Below are 24957 nucleotides of genomic sequence, written 5' to 3'. Positions count from 1 at the left end.
ATGGCCAAAGACTTGCCTTCACAGATAACACAGGCCCACTTGTTGAAATTGGTGAAATAACACAATTTATTTATAACATAAGGATAACAGAAGATGAGTATATTTAAATATATAGGTGTATATATAGACAAACAACACAAAATCTAAAATAACTAAAGCTTAGTTTAACATATTTTCTCCTTTAGAAAAAGACACATAACTTATCAGTTCTATCTTTTGGCTTCTTATAGGGAAAGGCACACGACTTATGAACCCTGATCGTTCAACTGATGAGGTTAAGATGGCTATGTTCTCTGGCTGTTTATGAAGTTTCTATGGCCGGCAAGTGCCATTCATTTGCTCACAGTGGCTTAGCGTTTGCTCAGGCTTAGGGACCAATGCCCACCACACCGAGTTCTGTATCTCAGCATGAGTGCGTGTGTATGTGTGTGTATGAGATGCTGCTCTGCCCTTTCCTTTTGGAAACGTTTAATAGCCAGAGCTTATCCTTCATGAGGTTATTATCCTTTGTTACTGTTACACCAATACCATAGAACATTAGCTGGCTTTGTCTTATCAATTAAATTACAGTTTTCAGACTCAAAGTTTACTTATGGCGATGCTGTGTTCCTTTCGTGGTCAACTTTCTCCAAACACGTGCAATGATTTATCAGCACGCTTTCTTTTCTTTGTTCAGAAGGCCTCCATCTTTGCCTTTGGTTGCACCTCCTGGTAACGTGCAGCACTGAAGTCTTCTGTTAAAGGGTTGTACTGGAAAATTCCTCAGATTGTAATAATGTTATGCCTGCTAAGTAAATAGGTGCTCAGTCAGTGACCTCAGTTAGCAAGGCAGACACATGTCTTGCCTCCTCGCTGTCCCTTAATAAGGCTGGACTAATGGTGACCTCATCCAAACTCCAACACAGATGAGTATTCCACGTTTTCTGTCCAGCATGGTTGCCCTCTGGAATGAAAGGATTGCTTTGACCCCTGGTGAGGCAACACCTATTAACATTGGTTTCTTGCTATGGGCAGCCAAAGTATGGCCGGGTCAAGCTGTAGTGTAGTGAGACAAGAGCAATGTCAGCTGAAACAGCTTGGGAACCTGATTGGCAACCTCTCAGGCAGACACCAGTCCCACCCTCCAGAAATGACCATCTATCTGCCACAGCCAGGTGTGATGTGGGCTTCCCCTTAGCCTGATCTCGCCACTCGGGTCCTCAACACTGAGCTGGATCACCCTCTGGGAATCACGCCACATGGCCGTAGTGCTGTAACTGACACTCCCTCACAATGAAGGTAATGTGCCTCATTCGGGACTCCATGAGCAACACAAAGTCAAACCAGCAGTACCTAAGGATTCTCAAAAAGAGATACAGTACTGAAGCAGTCCAGTCTTCGTCTCAGGTCACTGGATAGTGTCCATGTCTCACAGCCGTATAGCAAGACAGGGAGCACCAGGACTCTAAAGACTTGGACCTTCGTTCTTTTGCAGAGATGTCGGGAGCGCCAGATACCCCTTTCCAGTCACCTTATGACCCCCCATGCTTTCCCAATCCATCTACTGATTTCATAGGAAGAGTCACCAGAGACATGAACGTCACTGCCGAAGTAAGTAAATTTTAAAGGAAGCAGGTGAAAATAGAAATGTCTCATGGGCAGTGGGCAGACTGGCATTTGAGCCCAGGTCCCTTGATCTGTGAGATAGGCTTATTAACCACAGTGCCACTGTAGAACACTAGTGAATTACCTTGGGATTAATAAAGTATCTATCTATCTATCTATCTATCTATCTATCTATCTATCTATCTATCTATCTATCTATCTATCTATCTATCTATCTATCTATCTATCTATCTATCTATCTATCTATCTATCTATCTATCTATAGAACTCAAATGAAATAACTGAAAACTCAAGAAATTCAAAGCATCAGGATTGAATGGAGTGTTAGCAACAATCAACAAATAAATAAATAAAGCTGACAAATTTCACGATGAACCCTGAAGCTGAGGGCAGCTCATATTTGATACACGGCATGTAGGCGTCTTCTCATTCTTGCATCTTATCACAGAGCGCCCGCCCACGTTGGAAGGCTGAAAGGCTTTTGTGTAGGGTGACCGGCAGAACTCCAAAGCTCACTAAAGTGAAACAAAAGGCCAGTGAGCGAGCCGTCAGCTTTACAAGCATCTGCCTGCCCTTGATTTGGCTCAGAATCCCTCTCTCCAACTGCTCGTCGGACCCTGAGATTCTCCAATGAGCATCCACCATGGCCTGGTTTGACTTTGCTGGGAAAAAATACGGCTTTCCAGACATCGAGCTCTTTGTTAAGGTGAGGCTGCGTTCATAGTGCTGCGGTTTTTCAGAGCGTTTCTCTCTGTTTTAAGAATACGGGATAGTTAAAGGTCAGCACAGTAGGTAATGTCAGCCTGTCACAGCATGCAGACTTTTCTAACTTCTTCATGAAGTTTTTCATGAAAAGTTCCATGTTTACTTCAGAATAGGCAGAAGATGAACAGAAATGCATTTTTGAAGAGATATCTGGTTACCAACTGGCCGATCAAAGTCGTAGGGGTCTGCATAGGGTCTACATTGATGCGATGCATGGTCACATTTTTGAAGAGGCGTCCGTAGGCTAAGTGGACTAAGGCATAGGCACGACGCAGAACTATTAATCGGTCTTAACTTGGTGTGACAGTTCAGTTCCTACATGGTTTGTAGAGACTGAATGCTCCCTCAATGTTCATTTGAGTTTAGGCCCTGAACACTTAAATACTGATGAGTATGGGCAGCACTGGCATGTGATGGGACGACCTGTGGTGGTTTTATTATAGCGGTGCATACTGATTCCTCCCGTGAGCCACTTCACCAGCTTCTCCTTGGCATTGTTTACCTCAGAAACTTCCATTACATTTTGGACCACTGTGGGCAAGGATTGAAGATGGTGTTAGCAGTGGGATTTCTTTGGTCGAAGATGGAGAATTAAAGTAGTTTTACAGCAATCAAAATACTGTCCTGTTATTATATGTTGACTGAAGGGTGACATGGAAGGAGGTCTTCTTGAGCTCATTTGGTTGTCTGTGAAAGAATTGGGGGATGGTGGTTGGGGTGGGACATCTTTTTCTGAAGATGTTAAATTAATGAAAAATAGTTTTATAGTGGCGGCACGGTGGTGCAGTGGGTAGCGCTGCTGCCTCGCAGTTAGGAGACCCAAGTTTGCTTCCCGGGTCCTCCCTGTGTGGAGTTTGCATGTACTCCCCGTGTCTGCGTGGGTTTCCTCCAGGTGCTGCGGTTTCCTCCCACAGTCCAAAGACATGCAGATTAGGTGCATTGGTGATTCTAAATTGTGCTTGGTGTGTGTGTGCACCCTGCGGTGGGCTGACACCCTGCCTGGGGTTTGTTTCCTGCCTTGCACCCTGTGTTGGCTGGGATTAGCTACAGCAGACCCTGTAGTTAGGATATAGCGGGTTGGATAATGGATGGATGGATGGATAGATAGTTTTATAGTGTTTGAAATGCAACCTTGTTATTATGTGGTGGCTTAAAGGGTCATATGACAGGAGATATTCTTGAACTCGTTTGGTTGCCTGAGCAAGAATTAAGGATAGTGTCAGGAATGGGATTTCCTTTGAGGATGGAGAATTTAAATTAAATACTGTAAATCAACAGCAGTCAAATAAAATTTTATTAATTAATGGTGACTTAAGGGTGATATGACTGAAAATTGTCTTGAGCTCATTTGGTCCACTGTAGACTGTGTGGCTGTCTGTAGAAGAGCTGGGAACAGTGTCATGAGAGGAATTTCTCTTGTCGAATTTAATTCAAGTAGTTTTGTAGTAAAATACAAACTTTTTATTACAGTCATATGAAAAAGGTTGAGAACCCCTCTTAATTCTCATTGGCTGAGCTTTCAAAGTAGCAACTTCCTTTTAATATCTGACATGCCTTATTGTAACAGTAGTATTTCAGCAGTGGCATTAAGTTTATTGGATTAACAGAAAATATGCAATATGCATCATAACAAAATTAGACAGGTGCATAAATTTGGGCAACCCAACAGAGATATGACATCAATACTTAGTTGAGCCTCCTTTTGTAAATCTAACAGCCTCTAGACGTTGTCCTCCTATAGCCTTTGATGAGTGTCTGGATTCTGGATGGAGGTATTGTTGACCATTCTTCATACAAAATCTCTCCAGTTCAGTTCAATTTGATGGACAGCCTGCTTCAAATCATCCCATAGATTTTTGATGATCTTCAAGTCAGGGGACTGTGATGGCCATTCCAGAACATTGAACTTCTCCCTCTGCATGAATGCCTTTGTAGATTTTGGGTCATTGTCTTGTTGGAATATCCAACCCCTGCGTAACTTCAACTTTGTGATTGATGCTTGAACATTATCCTGAAGAATTTGTTGATATTGGGTTGAATTCATCCGACCCTCGACTTTAACAAGGCCCCAGTCTCTGAACTAGCCACACAGCCCCACAGCATGATGGAACCTCCACCGTATTTGACAGTAGGTATCAGGTGTTTTTCTTGGAATGCAGTGTTTTTTCTACCGCCATGCAAAGCACTTTTTGTTATGACCAAATAACTCAATTTTTGTCTCATCAGTCCAAAGCATTTTGTTCCAAAATGAATCTGGCTTGTCTAAATGAGCATTTGCATACAACAAGTGACTCTGTTTGTGGCATGAGTGCAGAAAGGGCTTCTTTCTCATCACCCTGCCATACAGATGTTCTTTGTGCAAATTGCGCTGAAGTGTAGAACGATGTACAGATACACCATTTGCAGCAAGATGTTCTTGCAGGTCTTTGGAGGTGATCTGTGGGTTGTCTGTAACCATTCTCACATTCCTGCTCATCTGCCACTCCTGTATTTTTCTTGGCCTGCCAGACCTGCTGGGTTTAACAGCAACTGTGTCTGTGGCCTTCCATTTCCTGATTCCATTCCTTACAGTTGAAACTGACAGTTTAAACCTCTGATATCACTTTTTGTAGCCTTCCCCTAAACCAGGAGACTGAACAATCTTTGTTTTCAGATCTTTTTAGAGTTGCTTTGAGGATCCCATGCTGTCACTCTTCAGAGGAGAGTCAAAGGGAAGCACAACTTGTAATTGAGCACCTTACATACCTTTATATCTCATGATGGGACACACCTGTCTATGAAGTTCAAGGCTTAATGAGCTCATCCAACCAATTTGGTGTTGTAAGTAATCAACATTGAGCAGTGACAGGCATTCAAATCGGCACAATGACAAGGGGACCCACATTTGTGCACAGCCAGTTTTTCACATTTGATTTAATTTCATACAACTAAATTCTGCTTCACTAAAAATCTTTGTTCGGTAAACACCCGAGTACTCCGATGTTCCTAGGAAATGAAAGACATACCACTGTTATCTTTTGTGTTGAAAGGAGAGTCAATTATTATGCAGGCTGAGAGGGGTTCCCAAACTGTTTCATATGACTGTATATGGTGACTTACGGTTGATATGACCGGAGATTTTTTTGAGTTCATTTGGTTGACTGTGCAAGAGTTGGGGATGTTGTCAGAAGTGGGAATTCTTTTGATGAATATGGTGAATTTAAGTAAAATACTTTAATAGTGTCCCCATGAAATTTTGTTATTATATGGTGACTTAATGATGACATGACAGGGGATCGTCTTGAGCTCATTTGCTTCTGCTCTGCAAGAGTTGGGGATGGAGTCTGAAGTGGGATTTATTTATTTTTTTGTTTTGCTGAGAATTTAAATGAAGTTTTACAACATTTGAAAAACAATCTTACTATTGTATGGTGACTTAAAGGTGATATGACAGGAGAGCTTCTTGAATTCTTTTAGTTGTCTGTGTAAGAGTTGGGGATGGTGTCAGTAGTGGGATTTCTTTTGAGGAGGATGGTGAATTTAAGTAAAATACTTTAATAGTGTTCAAATAAAGATTTGCTACTATTTGGCGACTTAAGGATGATATGACAGAGGATCTTCTTGGGCTCATTTGCTTCTCTGTGTAAGAGTTGGGGATGGACTCAGGGTGGTATTTTGTTTTTTATTTTGCTGAGAATGGTGAATTTAAGTAAAGTACAACATTTGAAAAACAATTGTGCTATTGTATGGTGACTTAAAGGTGATATGACAGGAGAACATCAGGAATTCATTTGGTTGTCTGTGCGAGAGTTGGGGATGGTGTGAGAAGTGGGATTTCTTTTGACGAAGATGGTGAATTTAAGTAAAATACTTTAATAGTATTCCCATGAAATTTTGTTATTATATGGTGACTTAAGGATGACATGACAGGGGATCTTCTTGAGCTCATTTGCTTCTGCTCTGCAAGAGTTGGGGATGGAGTCAGCAGTGGGATTTATTTATTTTTTTGTTTTGCTGAGAATTTAAATGAAGTTTTACAACATTTGAAAAACAATCTTACTATTGTATGGTGACTTAAAGGTGATATGACAGGAGAGCTTCTTGAATTCTTTTAGTTGTCTGTGCGGGAGCTGGGGATGGTGTCAGAAGTGGGATTTCTTTTGAAGAAGATGGTGAATTTAAGTAAAGTACTTTTACTGAGTTTGCAACACAGTCCTGTTAATGTTTGGTGACTTGAGAGCAAAACGGCAGAAAATCATCTTGAGCTCATTCTGTGTGTATCAGAACTGTGACAGGGCTGTCAGCGTAAGAGTTAGGGATGAGATGCACTTGGGATAAGAGGAACTCAATTCCAATCATGTCAGCAGAAGGTTCCATTGTGTCAAACATGGCAAATGTAAATGAGACAGTGACTAAGGGGAGATTTGTACACACTTCACTGTTGTGCACTGCAGAATCTTCCATGAAGTGGACTAGTTAACAATATTTTAGGCAAAATTGAGGTGCCTGGGATGTTGTAAGATTTTCGGCATTGGAACAGTTGTGAAAAGAAGAGGCCATTCAGCTCAGCTAAGCACCTGTTTAACTCATTTCTTCCAAATGACATCAAATCAAAATTTGAGGGTCCCTTTGTACCACTCCCCGAGTCGACACGATTATAACATGCGCTGCCATCCTAGAGAGGCAGTAAGGAGAAAGACAAAAATAAATAAATGATCGTGACGTGATGTGAGTGATCAACACTACTTTCCTACTAAACCACCACAAGTACAGAGCACACCAGTGAAAGCAAAGTTGACTTACAAAAGACTTGTTATTATCCTGTAAAATGAGGCATCGGACACAACAAACAAACCCTTGTATACATAATAACACGCTGCAGCGCTTCCACCCGCCCACATGATTCACAAAACATTCACCACTAATACACAAATATGAAAAACAAATGAATGCAACCAGAGCCCTTTAAATATTTACCGTTAAACAAGATTATTTACAGTTTGTGAACTCGGCGAAGGATGCACCGAGCCACACCTCCTGTTCTGGGAAATGTAATGCTACACAATCCCTTAGACTGGCCCGCCAGGTCCTGCTCTGAATGACTTCACCTCATTCATATGAAAAGAAAAGTGATTCTTACAGAAATGAACCTGGGTTCACCTGACTTTTTCCCATCAGGTTGAGTAGCTTTCTCTCTTGCCTTTTTTTCTGTAGTGTCAGCTTCTCCTTTGGGTCTGGTGCTCTCTTCTTCCTTTCACTTTTTTCCTGCCACTGATTTACATATATAGTTGGCTCCTCCCCTTATAGTCTGTTTGGCCCCCCCCAAGCCGGGTGCTCCCTTCCCCATGAACGACTGGCCGGCCTTGCCCATTCAGCCATTCATTCCATCATAAACAGGTGTATGGAAGGGTGCAAACCACAAGTGACAGCCACCCATGTCCATGACAACCGTTACTCCTTAAAGTCTTACTCTCCACCACACTACCTGGTGTCATAAGAACGAACCAGAGACATCAAAAAGGTTTGGAGCAGCCAGCCGTATATTATGCCCTGGCTGCAAATAGGTCACTGATCATAGTCCAAAACAGAACTGATTTAAGGCTGCTAAGATGGCGGCTTTAAAGGCCAAGACAGAAAGTGATGTCATCAGGACCGGAAGTGACGTCATCAGGTGCGCCGGAACCAAAAGTGACTTCACTGAGACTGAAAGTCATATCATCAGATGCACCAGGAAAAACAGAAGTGACATCATCAGAGCTGCTGGAACCCGGTGGGATTTCCTGTGAATGGTCTGCAGAGGATTAAGAGAGTAAGTCAGTGCACCTCGACACCCCCTTGCATTATTCAGGCCCTTTAACTGCCTCCCATGCACACGTGTGTGACACTGGTAATTTATTCCTTGTGTATCTGCTTCTTTGTGGGAAGTGAAACTTTCTAACATTTGTGTAAAAGTTTCCCTTTAGTTTCCAACTGTGTCCCAAGGTTCTTGTTCAGAAACCTGTTTTAAAGGAGCAGCAGGGGTCCATCGTACTAATACTCTTAATAATTTTAAACACCTAAATCATTTGACCTCTTAATCATTGTATGCTTAAACTGAAAAGGTTCCTCTCCTTCAGTTTCACCTCTCAGTCCCAGAATCAGGCTAGTTGCTCTCCTTCAGGCTTTCTCTAGTTCTGCTAGGTCTGCTTTTGTAAAATGGAGAGGAAAACCGTACACAGTACTCTAGGTGAGGCCTCACCAGTGTGTCATATAATGTAGATGCCGTAGCGGATGGACAGCCATCCCGACTGCAATGGAGTGTAATGTGTTACTTAGCCGGGTGGCCATAATGGACAGAGGTGCAACCTGGCTGGGATGGATCACAGTTTTAATCCTGGTGGCAGAAAGGCCATAATTAAAGAACTAGGGGAACCGGAATGTTGTCTCCATCAAGGGGTGCTTGCTCCCTGGGATTGTGTTCTTTATCGATGCTGAACAGACTCAAGCCATACACACCTCTTTAGTAACCACGGTGGAGATAATCAGATGAGAGCAATATGATGCAAAAAGAGATACAGTAAAATTAACTGTCAGGGCCAAATAAAAACAAAAAACTAATTGCGCCCGCCAGCGCCTACCTACTACTGCCATGCAAGACACTGTGGGCACCACAGTGTCAGTTATGTAACTTTTCTCTTTTGTTATATTTAATCTACTCTATATTGTTATGGCCGATAAATGTATATTTGTGGTGTTTGTCACAAAAATTATTAAACAATTATTAAACATTTACGAAATGGCGAAAATGTTTCAGGTATTGCTTCCATTTACAGAGTAGGAAGAACAACAGTAGTGATATAAAGTGTGATAGCAACAAAACTGAAAAATGGAAATCACTGATGGTAATGTTATTCTGTATTAATGTTAATGTTCTTCTGCATTGTAATTTTCTTTTTAAATTCTGTCATATTATGTTTTGTTAATATATTGTGATGTGCAGGCATCTTGTGATGCACAGAAAAGGCATAATGCTGTGTAAGTGATGGGTCTGAGTAAAGGGCTTCTGTTCTGAGGGGCGGACACGTCAATTAGGAGATGAGAAACAGAAGAAAGGGCGGCGCAGTGGGTAGCACTGCTGCCTCGCAATTAGGAGACCCGGGTTCGCATCCTGCGTGGAGTTTGCATGTTCTCCCCGTGTCTGCGTGGGTTTCCTCCGGGCGCTCCGGTTTCCTCCCACAGTCCAAAGACATGCAGGTTAGGTGTAATGGCTATCCTAAATTGTCCCTAGTGTGTGTGTGCCCTGCAGTTGGCTGGCGCCCTGCCCGGGGTTTGTCTCCTGTGTTGGCTGGGATTGGCTCCAGCAGACCCCCGTGACCCTGTAGCTAGGATATAGCGGGTTGGATAATGGATGGCAACAGAAGAAAAGGAAGTTTTGAGTAGGGAGTCAGGAGACAATAAGCAGGAGTGTTTGTGGTATAGAGAAAGACAGAACGTGAGTGGCAGGAGATGATTATTGGTAGGGAGCGCTTTCTTTTATTGTTTTGCAGATGTGCATTGTATCCCAAATAATGAAGTATAAGACAGGGCTACTGCTTGTTATGGAAAGAAGACTCCAAGTAAAATGTAGAAAACTCCCGTAACCCCTGAGTTGTATTTGCTTATTACGCTGGTCATTACAATATTATATGAATTAATTAATTTTGTTAATCCTATATTTTGTTTTGTAAATAAATATGACTATTCACTAAGCTAATCTACTGTATATCATGTTTAAAGTAGCTGTTCTGCTATCCGTCTTTTCTCCTATCTGTCATGGCCACGATGCCGACCCCTGACGGGTAATCAAGGGTTTACTGTATAAGTATTTAACTTGCTTTAACATGTAGCTTCCACTCCCAAATTACAACATATTTATACATACATGTCCAGGCCGGAGTAAAGCTAATGGAGCAGTACACGCATCAGCCAGGTCTTCAGTAAGGAAGGCTTGATGAATGCACATCATCCAATCCAGTTTCTTCCCAGTATAAATACTCTCCTGTTTTGCATAAGTAGTGAACTTTTTTTATAAAACTTGCCAAGTATGGGTACCTGCCACCTGAGCTGTGCTCCTGTAGCGGCTTTAAAATGGTTGCTGATGATTTGAAAGAAGACAGACACACCAATATCCGGATTCTGCCGCTTATTCTGCAACAACGTCATCCAACTAAAGGACAAGCAGTAAGGGGCACAGTCAACACACACAGCAACAGGCGCGCTCTCAGTCTCCTGCAAAAGTGTCATCCAGCTTTATATATATATATATATATATATATATACAAATATAATAAATACAAAATTACACAAAATAAATAATGAAATTAACACCAAATGAAACAAACACATTTAACATACCTAAAAGACAAGCAGTAAGGGGCACAGTCAGCACACACAGAGACCAGCACGCTCTCTGTCTCCTGTAGCAAGCCAAACAATATGCTATAATGAGGCTGGATCTCCATTAAATGAAACACTTTTAAAATCCATTTCTGCCGACCAAAAGTCACGACAGAACCTCAAGACATATCAATAACCACATGACAAAATGTTTCCATGCTGTTTGAGACAGAATACACTATTTCAAAACTTGTCATCTTAAACGAGTGACGGAGATTATTGAGAAGCGCCTTACCTGCAAAAGCATCATCCAGCTTTTGCCAGGAGTCTGCTGTACGCTACATGTGCGTCCTATGGGTGTTACATTAATTAAAGCCCCCCCATGCTACAACAGGCAAACAGGAACTATTATACAAAAGATACATTGATTGGATTCACATTAAACAAAAATTCACAATATATAAAACAGAAGCATTTCTATATAAAAATAAAACAGTTTTGAGAATGTTCACGAAAATAAAACATAAACTAACTCAGCCACACTCCTTCAGACCAATATAGCGCCATTGGCACCTGTTCTAATCATTCCTGGTGTGAAAGGATTCAGACAACACAGGAAAAGGTTTGGAGGCAGCCGCCCGTATACTTGAAGTATGGCTGCCAAAGATGAAGATTTAGTTCATATTAAATTGGTTATAACAGATCTCATTCCAAAAAACGAACAAACAGACAGGCAAACATGGTGGTTTTAAAGTCAGGCTGGGAAAGTGATGTCATGGGGGCCAGAACCGGAAGTGATGTTGTCAGGCCCAGAAACGAAAGTGGCATCATCGGGCCTGGAACCAGAATTGGCACCATCGAATCCAGGCGGAATTTCCCGTGATCGGTCTGCCGATGAAAAAGAGAAAGGATCAGTGCACTCTGCCATCCCCTGGTCTGGCATATAATTACCTTATTTTGAGCCTTTTAGCTGCCTCCCATGCGCACGTGTGTGACAATGGCTTCTGCAGACCATGACCCTCGTCCTATATACACAATACAATACAATTTATTTTTGTGTGGCCCAAAATCACACAAGAAGTGCCGCAATGGGCTTTAACAGGCCCTGCCTCTTGACAGCCCCCCAAGCCTTGACTCTCTAAGAAGAAAAGGAAAATCTCCCTATATACAGTATCTATACTGATCAGCAAACAGGACACATCAGCATTTTTTAAACATCCCGCCTGTGTGTCCTTTATGTGTTCCTGTCTATTTTCTTATTGTTTTGCCCTGTCAGCCTGTTGGCCTAATAACATAAGGTGTTTGTAATAAACTGCTCAGATCACAGCGGCACACTTCAAACCTATGGCTACAGATGTCAGGGACAGTTTCCCCGCCAACATGAAAGGTGGCAGTGGTCCTCTGGCGTTGTCCCCAGTTAGGTCACCGGCAGGGTTTCCTGGGAGTTGTAACTTTGGAAGGGTGGCTCTGTCGGGGCATTTGGGTGCCACTGGACATCCTTGTTTGTTGGGACTTCCATCGTCCAACATCACTTCTGGGTCCTTTATAAAAGAAGCCGCCCCACCTAGGAAAGGCAGTCAGAGTCGGGAAGTGGTGGATTAGGCTTGCCGGGAGGAGAGTGGAGGAAGAGGATTCTAACTGTGGTGCTGATTTTAACTTTAAAGATGAAGCATATAAAAGGGACTCGGTTAAATAAAAGGTCATTTCAACATGGGGTTTGTGTCAGGGGTTTGGGGTGCTGTCATGCCCCCTTAGTGGTCACAATAGCTTAGGCACGACTTGTACTCTACAGATCAAGGTGCTTTATAACCTAATATTCTCTTAGCCTTCTTGACGTCTTCTGTGCTGTCCAGATGTACAATTACAATACAATGCAATTTAATTTTGTGTAGCCCAAAATCAGTGCCTCAATGGGCTTTAACAGACCCTGCCTTTTGACAGCCCCCCAGCTTTGACTCTCTAAGAAGAAAACGGAAAAACACCCTTATAGGGAAAAATGGAAGAAACCTTGGGAAAGGCAGTTCAAAGAGAGACACCTTTCCAGCTAGGTTGTCAAAAAAGAGGTCAATACAATACAATACACAGAGCAGAACACAAACAATCCTCAATACAATAGTAATTTTACAAGTACGAAACAGAATTTAATAGAAGATGATATCACATAATACGATTTGGATTTTTTCAGAGTTCTAGAGACCTCGGCCATCAAGCTGCCTCCCCCTATTGGCCATTTCACAGCTGAGACAGTGCTGGGCCAGCCAATCTGATGAAAGGACCTCTCTACCCAACGATTCTTGCAATCCTCCATTAGAGATGACTATACCTTAGGCAGGCAAATAACTTGTCAGTAGAGCAGTGGCATCAAATGTCACAACTGAGTACCGAGAAGAGAAGCAGAATAGGTGAGGGTTAGTAACAAATTATAACTATGATGTTACTTATGTTTTAGTGCTAATGACTAACAACAGAGATGCAGTCTGTACAGTTAATCAGCAGCTCTAGTCAGGGTGTGCTAAACTGAAGTCGTGAGTCTTCAGCCGGGATTTAAAAGCTGAGGCCGAAGGGGCATCTCTTATAGTAGCAGGCAGACCAGTCCACAGTTTAGGGGCCCTGTAACTAAAAGCTCGACCTCCCACTGTTATTTTATTAATCCTTGGAATCATAAGCAGACCGGCATCTTGAGATCTTAATGTGCGCTCTGGTTTGTAAGTCGTGATAAGTTCAGACAAGTAAGCCGGACCTTGGCCATTTAAGGCTTTAGATGTAGATAATGGTGAGTCCACTGTGACTCCTAAATCCTCTTCATAAGGTGTATCGTCAGGTTTCAGAACTCCCATTGTGTATTCAAATCTAACCTCTTTACTTCCCATGTTTGTCACTTTACATTTACTTACACTGAATTTCATCCACCCTAAACCCACCCAGTCCTATATGCTCTCCAAGTCCCCTGTAAATGTTCGGCTCATTCCCCTTCATCCGTAGCCTTCAACCTGCTGTCACTCTAGTGCAGTCTGGCGGCAGACACCCGCTCTGAGGCTGGATGTGCACTGAGAGGTTAACCAGACCTTCTATCTATTTATGAAAAAGAGCAGCGGCCCCAGCACTGACCCCTGCTGGACACCCCTTTCAACATCACCTAATTCTGGTAAAGTTCATAATAGCCCTTTGTTCTTGCTGTTTTAGCCAGTTTTTCCACCCACCTTCAGCACTCTGTGCCTGGAATTTCCACTTCTTTTAGTCTGACGTCCAGCTTCTCTTATTGAAAACGTTCTGAATATCCAGATACATGATATCACACATGCTACTCCTAGACGTATGCCTTTTTAGCTTACAAATAGTGAAATCTAGTGAGAATAACACGGTACAACACCCTAGTACTACAGATAGTGAAATGAAACTCAATTAAATAATTATAATTCACATTTCTTTTTAGATGCTTTTTTTGGCTTATTCATAATTAGATTAAATTAAATAAAATATTTACAGGTAAATAGTATCATTTGCACGTCTCCTATCACATGCTTTTTAGCGTATAAATAATTATATTAAATGAAATAATCTTGTATACATAAATCTCACTGTATCCTTTTGTTGATTCCTCACCAAATTCCAGCATGTTAGTCAAACCCGACCTCCTCACCCAAACCCATGCTGACCTCTCACTCTTCTTGCCTCATGCTGCTCCATCTTTTTCTTTAATAATTCCTTCCATTAATTCGCATTACACTCCCTGGCCTGTAGTTGCTTGGATCACCCCTCATATATAAGGAGATGCTATTCGCTATCCTCCTAATCTTTGGGGGCACCAGATGTGATTCTTGGTATGAGATTACACATCTGGGGACAACTCGCTCAGATCTATATAAAACTATTTTAAAGTTTCTTCCTTTCAAAGATCCCAGAGTACAGTGGGAAAAGGATCTCTGACTCAAACATCTCAGAAAAGGAGCGGAAGGCAGCCATGCACAGAATTTGCTCCAGCTCCAAATTGGCAAAACATTCAATTATTCAACTTAAAATTATCTGTTGAGCACATCTGTCTCATTTGAAATTGTCCAAAATATTTCCAGTGTGAGATCCAACCTATGAACATTGCAATCGAGCTCAAGCCTCACAGCGCCACATGTTTTGGGCCTGCACCAAATTAACTTCATTCTGGGCCAAAACCTTTAATTGCCTTTCAGACAGCCTTGGCGTCACAGTCCCTCCTAATCTATTAACAGCTGTGTTTTGGTGTTCTTCCAGATGGGCTTAAAGTGGAGAAGGACAAATAAACTGTGATCACCTTTACTTCACTATTGGCACATAAACTTGTCTTGGTCAACTGGAAGAATCCTAACTCTCCTCTGTTAAGTCAGTGGGTAACTGATGTTATATACTATTTGAAATTGGAAAAAAACAAATTCTCACTTAGAGGATCTGTGCAAAATTCTTTTTTAAAACCTGGCAGGATCTGATCTTTATATATTATACACTACCATGGCTGTCCGTTTGTCTGTCCAGGATTTTAGCTCACAAACCGTTTGACCTATTCACCTGAAATTTGGTGCACATATACTACGTGACGTCTACTATCCGTTTTCAGGGTGATGATTGACCTCCAAGGTTATTCCCCTTTTTATTTTCACCTCTTGGCAGTTGCCAGCAGAGCGGCCATGCGGCGCATGCATATGGGCGCCATTCTCATTCCCTACCACCTTCGCCGTGACTTCCCCTACCTCTCAATATCTTAAATCATTCTTGAGGCAGATTGAAGACTTAAGTGCCAACTTAAGTGAAAAATTAAAGAACCCATACTAAGTAATTGCAACACAAACACTGACTTAATCAGTTTTAATGTGAAAAGATGCCGACGGAAGAAGAGAAGAAGCAGGCTGCTAGGGTGGAGAAAACAAGATCTGCTCAGGAAGCAGCAAGCGCATCAACCTCTGAGCAAACAAATGCGAAACGTACAGAGAAAGAAAGGGGTTGAAAACTAGGAGTGCTCAAGTCAAGTGAATTCACTGCACGATACCGTTACTGGTGAATAATATTTTAGAATAATCTATATTACTAACCGAAGGTTGTATATATGTACAGACGCAGGATGATGGATGCCAGACGCAGGACACATCGAAGCGCACGCGCACTGTGACTCATCGCCCCAGAGTCAAACCCAGCGGCTTCCCAGACTCAGTAGGTAGCGCCCAAACAAAACAACACAACACAACCTGTAAACTAAACTTCAGGTCACAATACAACCGCCGCCCGAACGCACACACCACCACATATAAAACCTTCGTTTAGTAATGTTTACGAAGGTTGTATATATGCACGGATGCCACACGCAACCTGTGTCAAAAGCGCACGCGCACTCGCACAGCGCCCAACAGTCAAACCCAGCGGCTTCCAAAAGTCAGTAAGTAGCGCCCAAACAATGCAACACAACCTGTAAACTAAACTTAACGTAAAGCATGCACGACGACAAGTTGCCATGGTGACATATTTAAACATAGACATAGAATACCTAGACACCTCATGACTAGCAGAATCAACAACAACAACAACATTTATTTATATAGCACATTTTCATGCAAAAAGTAGCTCAAAGTGCTTTACATAATGAAGAGAAGAAAAATAAAAGACAAAATAAGAAATTAAAATAAGACAACATTAGTTAACATAGAAAGGAGTAAGGTCCGATGGCCAGGGTGGACAGAAAAAACAAAAAAAAACTCCAGAAGGCTGGAGAAAAAAATAAAATCTGTAGGGGTTCCAGGCCACGAGACCGCCCAGTCCCCTCTGGGCATTCTACCTAACATAAATGAAATAGTCCTCTTTGTAGTTCGGGTTCTCATGGAGTCACTTGATGCTGATGGTCATACAGACTTCTGGCTTTTAATCCATCCATCATTGTTGGAACATCATGGTGCTTTGGGTAGATGGTGGTGGCGCACGCCACCACCAACAGGATACCGGAAAAGGAAACAGAAGAGAGAGTAGGGGTTAGTACAGATTTTGAATGAATAGTTATTATAATGAATTGGATATACAGAGTGTCAGGATTAAATTACAGTGAAGTTATGAGAAGGCCATGTTAAAATAATGTGTTTTCAGTAGTTTTTTAAAGTGCTCCACTGTATTAGCCTGGCGAATTCCTACTGGCAGGCTATTCCAGATTTTAGGTGCATAACAGCAGAAGGCCGCCTCACCTCTTCTTTTAAGTTTTGCTCTTGGAATTCTAAGGAGACACTCAGTTGAGGATCTGAGGTTACGATTTGGAATATATGATGTCAGACATTCCGATATATAAGCCGGGGCGAGATTATTTAAAGCTTTATAAACCATAAGCAGAATTTTAAAGTCAATTCTGAATGACACAGGTAACCAGTGTAGTGACATCAAAACTGGAGAAATGTGTTCGGATTTTCTTTTCCTGGTAAGGATTCTAGCAGCTGCATTCTGCACTAGTTGCAAACGATTGATGTCTTTTTTGGGTAGACCTGAGAGGAGTGCGTTACAGTAATCTAGCCGACTGAAAACAAACACATGAACTAATTTCTCTGCATCTTTCGATGATATAAGAGGTCTAACTTTTGCTATGTTTCTTAGGTGAAAAAATGCTGTCCTAGTGATCTGATTAATATGCGATTTAAAATTCAGATTGCAATCAAGGGTTACCCCTAAGCTTTTTACCTCCGATTTGACTTTTAATCCTAATGCATCCAGTTTATTTCTAATAGCCTCATTGTATCCATTATTGCCAATCACTAAGATTTCGGTTTTTTCTTTATTTAATTTGAGAAAGTTACTATTCATCCATTCTGAGATACAGGTTAGACATTGTGTTAGCGAATCAAGAGATTTGGGGTCATCAGGTGCTATTGATAAATACAGCTGTGTGTCATCAGCATAGCTGTGGTAGCTCACGTTGTGCCCTGAGATAATCTGACCTAATGGAAGCATGTCGATTGAGAAGAGCAGCGGACCCAGGATAGAGCCTTGTGGAACACCATATAGAATATCATGTGTCTTTGAGTTATAATTACCACAACTAACAAAGAATTTTCTCCCTGCCAGGTAGGATTCAAACCAATTTAAGACACTGCCAGAGAGGCCCACCCATTGACTAAGACGATTTTTAAGAATATTATGATCAATGGTGTCAAATGCGCCACTCAGTTCTAAAAGGATGAGAACAGATAAATGACCTCTGTCTGCATTTACCCGCAAGTCATTTACTACTTTAACGAGTGCAGTTTCTGTGCTGTGATTTGTTCTAAAACCTGACTGAAATTTATCAAGAATAGCATGTTTATTTATCGTACGTCAACGTCACCGCCATATTGTGAGTGGCACTGCTGTGGAGTGAAGTAATGAATAATGTGCTGCTTGGGATTGTACAAACCGCTGTACGCTCCAAACTAGATCACGGGGGATTACATTTCATAGGTAAGGCTGAACAATTGTTTTGGTTATATTTGGCCATTAGAAAATCCCGTTTTATAATCTTTACTTTAGCTAAGCCAGGCTAAGCTAGCAAAGCTATGCATTTATGCGCTCAAGTGAGCCTCCAAACAACGTTTTGGCTAAACATATTTAGTCACTATGTAGATTGTTGTTAGCTGTTACCATTTCTCAAACTTGATGATGTTTTTTCTCAAGGAGCACATTGAGGAAACACAGTTTGAAATTGACAAACATCATTTTCTGCTCATGTCTTTAGTTGTGTCTGTCTTCCACAAACTAAGGCTGCACCATATTGCCAGACTGAATACTCTCAAATTACAAGATCTGAGTGAGTGAGAGGAGTGTAAGTCTGGAGGAGATCAGTGAGGTTGTGGAGAGCTTTAAATGTTAAGAGCGGTATTTAGTATTGTATTTTGTAGTTAACAGGGAGCCAGTGAAGTTGAGAGAGAATAGGTGTAATATGTTCAGTGGATTTACAACAGCAGGATATTATCCAGGCAGCAGAATTTTGAAGAAGTTGTAAGCGATGGATAAGTTTTTGTGGGATGCCAGATAGAATACCATTACAGTAATCTAGACGTGACGTGACTCGGGCATTAAACAATACTTCAGTACTGTGTTGTGTAAGAACAGGACAAATTCTGGGAATGTTTCGAAGATAGAAGAAGGCAGTCCCCGAAATGTTACTTATATGGGAGGAATGGTTAATAATAATAATAATTATAATTATTATTATTTAATAATTGCCATTATTAGTGTATAAATGGATATAAATAATTGCATTTAAACGATTTGCCAAAATCTGTTGTATGTAAACGATACTGTTTTAAACGTTATTGTTTTTTCATCAGAAAACCCGGTTTCCACGTCTACCTGTATTAGTTTAAATGGCACTTTTGCCATTCGCAACAAGGCTGACGTATCGTGTCTACTGGGAAACACAGTGAATGCTGCGTCTATCTATATATGTCTATGTATTTAAACTTGAGGTACTAGTGACTACTGACAGTGCCAGCAGTCAGCTACTCCATAGTGCCTGCGGTCAGGGGTTCAATTATGATTCCTAACAGCAAACGACATCTAGCTAACAACACACCCATAGAAAAACAAAAACGAGACTGCATGGATAAAAACAATGAACGAAGGCGCCTACAACGTGCTTCTGAAACACCAGAACGAAACGAGTCATGGCTCCAAAAAGAAACAGCTTTACTACAAATATATTTATTTCATTAAATGAAAACTTTCCCAGGACGCTCCCACTCTCCATGATCTTACATCGCTACAAAGATTGGAGGGAACAGAAAGTAATTGCCATTCTTGGATTTGCGATTCTTTAGAGAATCGGGGGTTTACTGGTATAAATATAATCCAACGTCTATCTGTCTGTCTGTCCACTTTTCACAAGTGAACTACTTAACGGATTTAGATCGGGTTTTTTTTCTAGAATTTGCTTGAACATTCCGGTTGATTTCTCATCATAGTTCGCTTGTGGTACCGATTTATTTACATGAATCCCAGATACATGCAGCGTGGCGCGCCTGCCTTGGGGCGTGTACCTTACCTCCTTACCTTAGCTAGCAAACGAGAGAACTACTTAACGAATTTAGATCCGTTTTTTTTTTCTATAGTTTGCTTGAACATTCCGATTAATTTTTTCGACTTCTCTCATCACGCTAAGAATCATAGTTCGCTTGCAGGAACGATATATTCATGCTAATCCGAGGCAGAGGGATGAGGAAGAGGGGAAGGGGAAGCATGCCGTCAGGAGTGGGGAGCCGGGCAGGGCCCTCTTCACTGTCCTGTTTCACTACTACGTGGGTGGGGCGACAGGGGACGGCTAGTATTAAATAAATGATTTAACATATGAACACTAGTTTTAAACATACATACAAAATGTATATATATTTTTATACAAGAAATAATCAATATAGATCCACTAGGTAGAGATGGTTTATCCTGTTACACAAGTATTATAACATATATAACAACAAAAGACATGTTTATCACCCAAAATAAAACAATCATATACAGTAGTGCGTACATAAATCAAGATACAACGTACACAGCAGTAAACAAAACCACGTACAGAAATAAGAACATAATAACCGAAATAAATGTGACCAACAAGACCTTCTAGCAGCGGGCCAGAGTCAATAAATGAACATTGGGGGTCACACAAAGATCAAATGAGTTTATTTCTTGCATATTTCGTGTGTAAATTTTAAACTGGTGTTCGTATGTTATAATATATTATTTATTTAATATAGCACTTTTAGTGTCTGCTTACTTGGTGTCCAACTTCCTGGGAAAACCTGGGGTTGGTGGCAGGATTGGCACTATGGCCACTGTGAAAACCCTCCCACTGTTCCAGTGTGGTGCACTCGGGTCCCAATCCAGGTGGTGGGTGAGTCGATGCGCTATCATCGCCTGCTCCCCAACCCTCCTCTTACTTGGTGTGTTTGTTATATTTGTGTGTATCGACTACAGATATTCACGTCTCCTGTGAATCTTCATGGTCGACTCGCTTAACGGCGGTTCTTTTCACCTCATATTAAAGGCCTCGCTCAAGGGCCCAATGGAGTGGAATCATTTGAACTGACAACCTTCTAATTGCCGCCGTTGATCAGGGCCACCATTATAGGCTGAATTATATTTCTGCATCAAGCCTATATGCTGTAGGCTGTGCCATTGAAAGCAGTTTATACTTCTGCATTGTGCCACGCTGCAGACACATGCCTGAACACTAGTTGGTGGTCTTTGTAGCACACAAGACTGGCCTCCTTTGGTACTCTGTCTCTTCGGAGAATCCTTGGGTACCACTGGTTTGACTTTGTGTTGCTCATGGAGTCCCAAATGAGGCACATGACCTGCATTGTGAGGGAGCGTCAGTTACGGCACTACGGCCATGTGGTGTGATTCCCCGAGGGTGACCCGGCTCACAGTATCCTCATTGTTGGGGACCCGAGTGGCTGGACCAGGCCAAGGGGTCGCCCACGTAACACCTGGCACATAAAGGGTCATTTCCGGACAGTGAGACTGGACCACAGCGTGTCTGCCTGGGGGGTTTCTAACCGGGATCCCGAGCTGTTTCGTTGTGTGGTGGGTGCAGCAACACACTGTACTAGTGCATGCTCCCCAACCTAACCTGACCTTTAAGTTACGTATGGATGTGTTTTTAAGATGGAAAGGCACTAGTTGTACCTAAAAGAGTACAAGTGTATTATTCACAGTGTTTCTTTGAGGCACTCCAAGAAAGTCTATCAGTCCATTGAATTTGGAGTTGGGTGGAAGGAGTGCAAATGTTTAGCTACTGAGAGTAAGGAGGTGAGGAGGGTGAAGGGAGGAAATTTACTGTTGTGTCTCTAAGGCCACAAAGAGCTGTCCGGTCTTTAATTTTTGATCTATTATTGTCTTAACTCTATCTTAAATTGCCATTTCTTTAATTCCTCACCTCCTGTTTCAGATGTTTGGCTTCTTCAGAGTTTATGCTGAGTTCAGGGATGTCTCAGGGGTGCCCTCTGCTGATCACAATGTGTAGTGACCGGCCGCTTTACAAAGCCAGCTCTAAGCTCTAACCTACTGCTGGTGTTTACAAGTTATAAAATAAAAAGGCCATTAAATTAATTAATTACATAAAGACTGGGTGTCCATTTAGGGTCATTCGAGGGTCAGTTGCTAAAGAGACTCTTTGTAAGAGCTGAAACACACGTAAAGAGGGCTGCTTGTGTGAATAAGAAAAAACATCAAGCAGGGTAATCAACCACCTCTAGAGGGCAGTAGCACAATTATCTGTCCGTCCATCCATCCATCCATCCATCCATCCATCCATCCATCCATCCATCCATCCATCCATCCATCCATCCATCCATCCATCTCCTGAAGTCCCACTCCATTCTTGACTTGACCATAAATATGATAGCAGTGTTTGGTTCAAGGCAGGCCCCATCCCTTTAGGGGACAACAGCCAAACACGCACAAACCCTCATACACCTTTGCCATGTGATGGGGACTCACATGGACACAAAGGGAACATACAAAGTGTATACAGACAGGACGTGGACCCAAATCCTTGGAGCTTTAGTTGCTTTATCGTTGTCTGTCCCCAAAAATGACAATTCCATTCTAATTTGCACTTGTCTTCAGTAAAGAAAGGAAGCAAAGACTCTGTGGCCATTTCACTAGCTCCTTATGCACTTATACACTTATACACTTATACCTACAGTCGTGGCCAAAGGTTTTGAGAAGGACACAAATATTAAATTTGCTGCCTACGTTTTTATGATGGTGATTTGCATCTACTCTAGAATGTTCTGAAGAGTCATCAGATGAATTACAATTACTTGCAAAGTCCCTCTTTGCCACGAAAATGAACTGAATACCCTGCCACAGAAGGACCTGCTGACGTCATTTCAGTTAACACGGGTGAGAGTGTTGATGACGACAAGGCTGGAGATCACTCTGCCACGCTGACTGAGTTCGAATAGAGAGGTCCAATTGTTAAAAAGAAGGCTTCAGGGCGTCCAAGAGAGTCCAACAAGTGCCAGGACCATCTCGTAAAGTTGATTCAGCTGCGGGCACCACCAATGCTCAGGAATGGCAGGAGGCAGGTGTGAGTGAGGTGAAGACTTTTGGAGGATGGCCTGGTGGGCGTAAAGAAGGGCAGCAAAGAAGTCAAGAAAAACACCAGGGACAGACTGATATTCTGGGATTGGACTGCTGAGACTGCTGGGGTCAAGTCATTGTCTCTGATGAATCTCCTTTCTGATCATTTGGGGCATGCAGGAAAAAGAAAAGGTGAGCGGGGCTACCATCAGTCCTGTGTCATGCTAACAGTAAAGCATCCTGAGACCATTCATGTCACATGGGGTTGCTTCTCATCCAAAGAAGTGCAGAGCTCACTCATAAGAATAAAGATTGGAAACAAAACATCCTCTGAGAGCAACTTCTCCCAACCATCCAAGAACAGTTTGGTGACCAACAATGAATAATCCAGCATGATGGAGCACCGGGCCATAAGGCAAAAGTGAGAACTAAGTGGCTCGGTGGACAAAAGATCAAAATGTGGGGTCCATGGTCAGGAGACTCCCCAGCCCTTAATCCCATTGAGAACTTGTGGTCAATACTCAAGAGGCGGGTAGAAAAACAAAAACCCACCAATTCTGACTATGCAAGAATGGGGCGCTGCCATCAGTCAGGATTTGGCCCAGAAGCTGATGGACAGACAGCATGCCAGGGCGGATTGCAGAGTTCATGAAAAAGAAAGAAAGGCCAACACTGCAAATATTCACTCTTTGCATAAACTTAATGTCATTGTCAATAAACACCTGTGAAACTTATGAAATTTTTATAATTCTCCTTCAGGATACCATAGGAACATCTGACTAAAAGATCTAAAAACGCCGAAGCAGTAAACTTTGTGAAAACCAATACTTGTGTCATTCTCAAAATCTTTGGCTGCGACTGTACGTTGTCCATCCATTCATTTTTCAGAACCATTTCTGGGTCGTGGGGCACTACCAGGCACCATAGGGGAACCAGCTCTAGAGAGGACACCAGTCCATCACAGAACATGGTCAGACACTCATCTGTCCAGAGCAATTTACCATCCACAGTCTACCGTTGGATGTGTCATGTAATGGAGATACGTCAAGAAAATCTCTTGTGGATATGAGGAGAGCATGCAGACTCCACACAGATAGCACCCAAAATGGGGTTAGCTGTGAGGTACCAGCATTAAGCACTTCACTTTCATCAGGAGACTGTAGTAAAGTGATGCTCGCGGTGGGTTGGCATATTTTAAATAAGTAATTCCCACACTCGAGTTTTTGTGTGGGGGGTGTGGTAGTGTGGCTAGAGGGGATCCCATGTGCAACATTTGAGTGGACGGCCCTGCACTTAGTGCACAAATGAAGGATCATCTGTGACCCAAATCGGTACCGGAAGCTGCTGATTGGCACATCTGAGCCACAACCGAGTTTAAAAGGGAAGCACAAGTGTTAGAGGGAGGAAGAAAAGAAATAAGAGAGAGATGGAATGAAATCGAACAGAGGTTAAAAGATGGAAAGAAAGAAAGAAGGCAGGAGCAACAGAGAGCAAGTGCGAGTGGGAGAGAAGGCAGACAACCAGACCAGTTGGACTCCTGGGAGCTGGGGTGGCTGAAGAGACCACCGGAGAGAGGCAGTGTGGCTGTAGGGGAGTGAGAGGCAGAGAGAGAGGACATGGACCACAGGGGAACGAGCCTGGCAGCGGGAGTCAGGGGCTTTGGCAGTAGTGTCCTGCTGGGGCCACAGATGGCAGCAGGGGTCCAAGTCCAAGGAGCAGCACTGAAGGTGGGCTGCTAAACTGCTCGATAGGCATCTCCTTGGCTGCCAGAGTCAAGTCAAGGAGACGACATTTTTTAGGGACAGTTTCCTGCTGTGTTTTAACCTCGTTTTAATGGATTATTTATTTGATCATTTTAACCTCCACATAGACACCTTCTTTTAATTGGATTATTTATGAATTTTGCATTGCACTTCTTGGGGATGCCGTTTAACTGTTTTTAATAAAAGCCCTTTTTCACCATCCCCTTGTTTTCTGTGTGGCACATCCCGGTCATGACTATTTACAGTGTCGTGTTCAAGAAGCTCCTAAAGCCGATAAGTGAGAGCAAGGAGCCAACCCACACCATCAGAGAGACCCTTGATCAGTCCCTTGAAGGGTTGAGAAGAGGTTGAAAGAGACCTCAGTTGTGATCAGAACTGGCACACTGACACTCCACTTTTCCACAAAAGACCCCTTCCAATCATTGGTCTGACTGGT

The 24957-nt window shown here is 42.3% G+C and overlaps 1 protein-coding gene across 2 annotated transcripts in view; it reads left to right on the top strand.

Moving 5' to 3' along the window:
- Nucleotides 1-24957, top strand: part of LOC114641992 (chloride intracellular channel protein 4) — a 66729-nt gene that overhangs the window by 17278 nt on the left and 24494 nt on the right. Inside the window, exon 1 of one of the 2 annotated variants that reach the window (XM_028790997.2) lies at nt 2132-2311. The exons of the other annotated variant lie outside the window; for it this stretch is intronic. Coding sequence (XP_028646830.2) covers nt 2249-2311 — 63 coding nt within the window. The 5' untranslated portion in view covers nt 2132-2248. Of the gene's footprint in view, nt 1-2131; nt 2312-24957 lie in introns of those variants that run through there. 2 annotated transcript variants of the gene reach the window in all.

This window comes from Erpetoichthys calabaricus, chromosome 4, assembly GCF_900747795.2.
Source record: "Erpetoichthys calabaricus chromosome 4, fErpCal1.3, whole genome shotgun sequence".
NCBI lineage: Eukaryota > Metazoa > Chordata > Cladistia > Polypteriformes > Polypteridae > Erpetoichthys > Erpetoichthys calabaricus.
The sequence above is the reverse complement of the archived record's forward strand: the minus strand, read 5'-3'. Positions and strand labels throughout refer to the sequence as shown.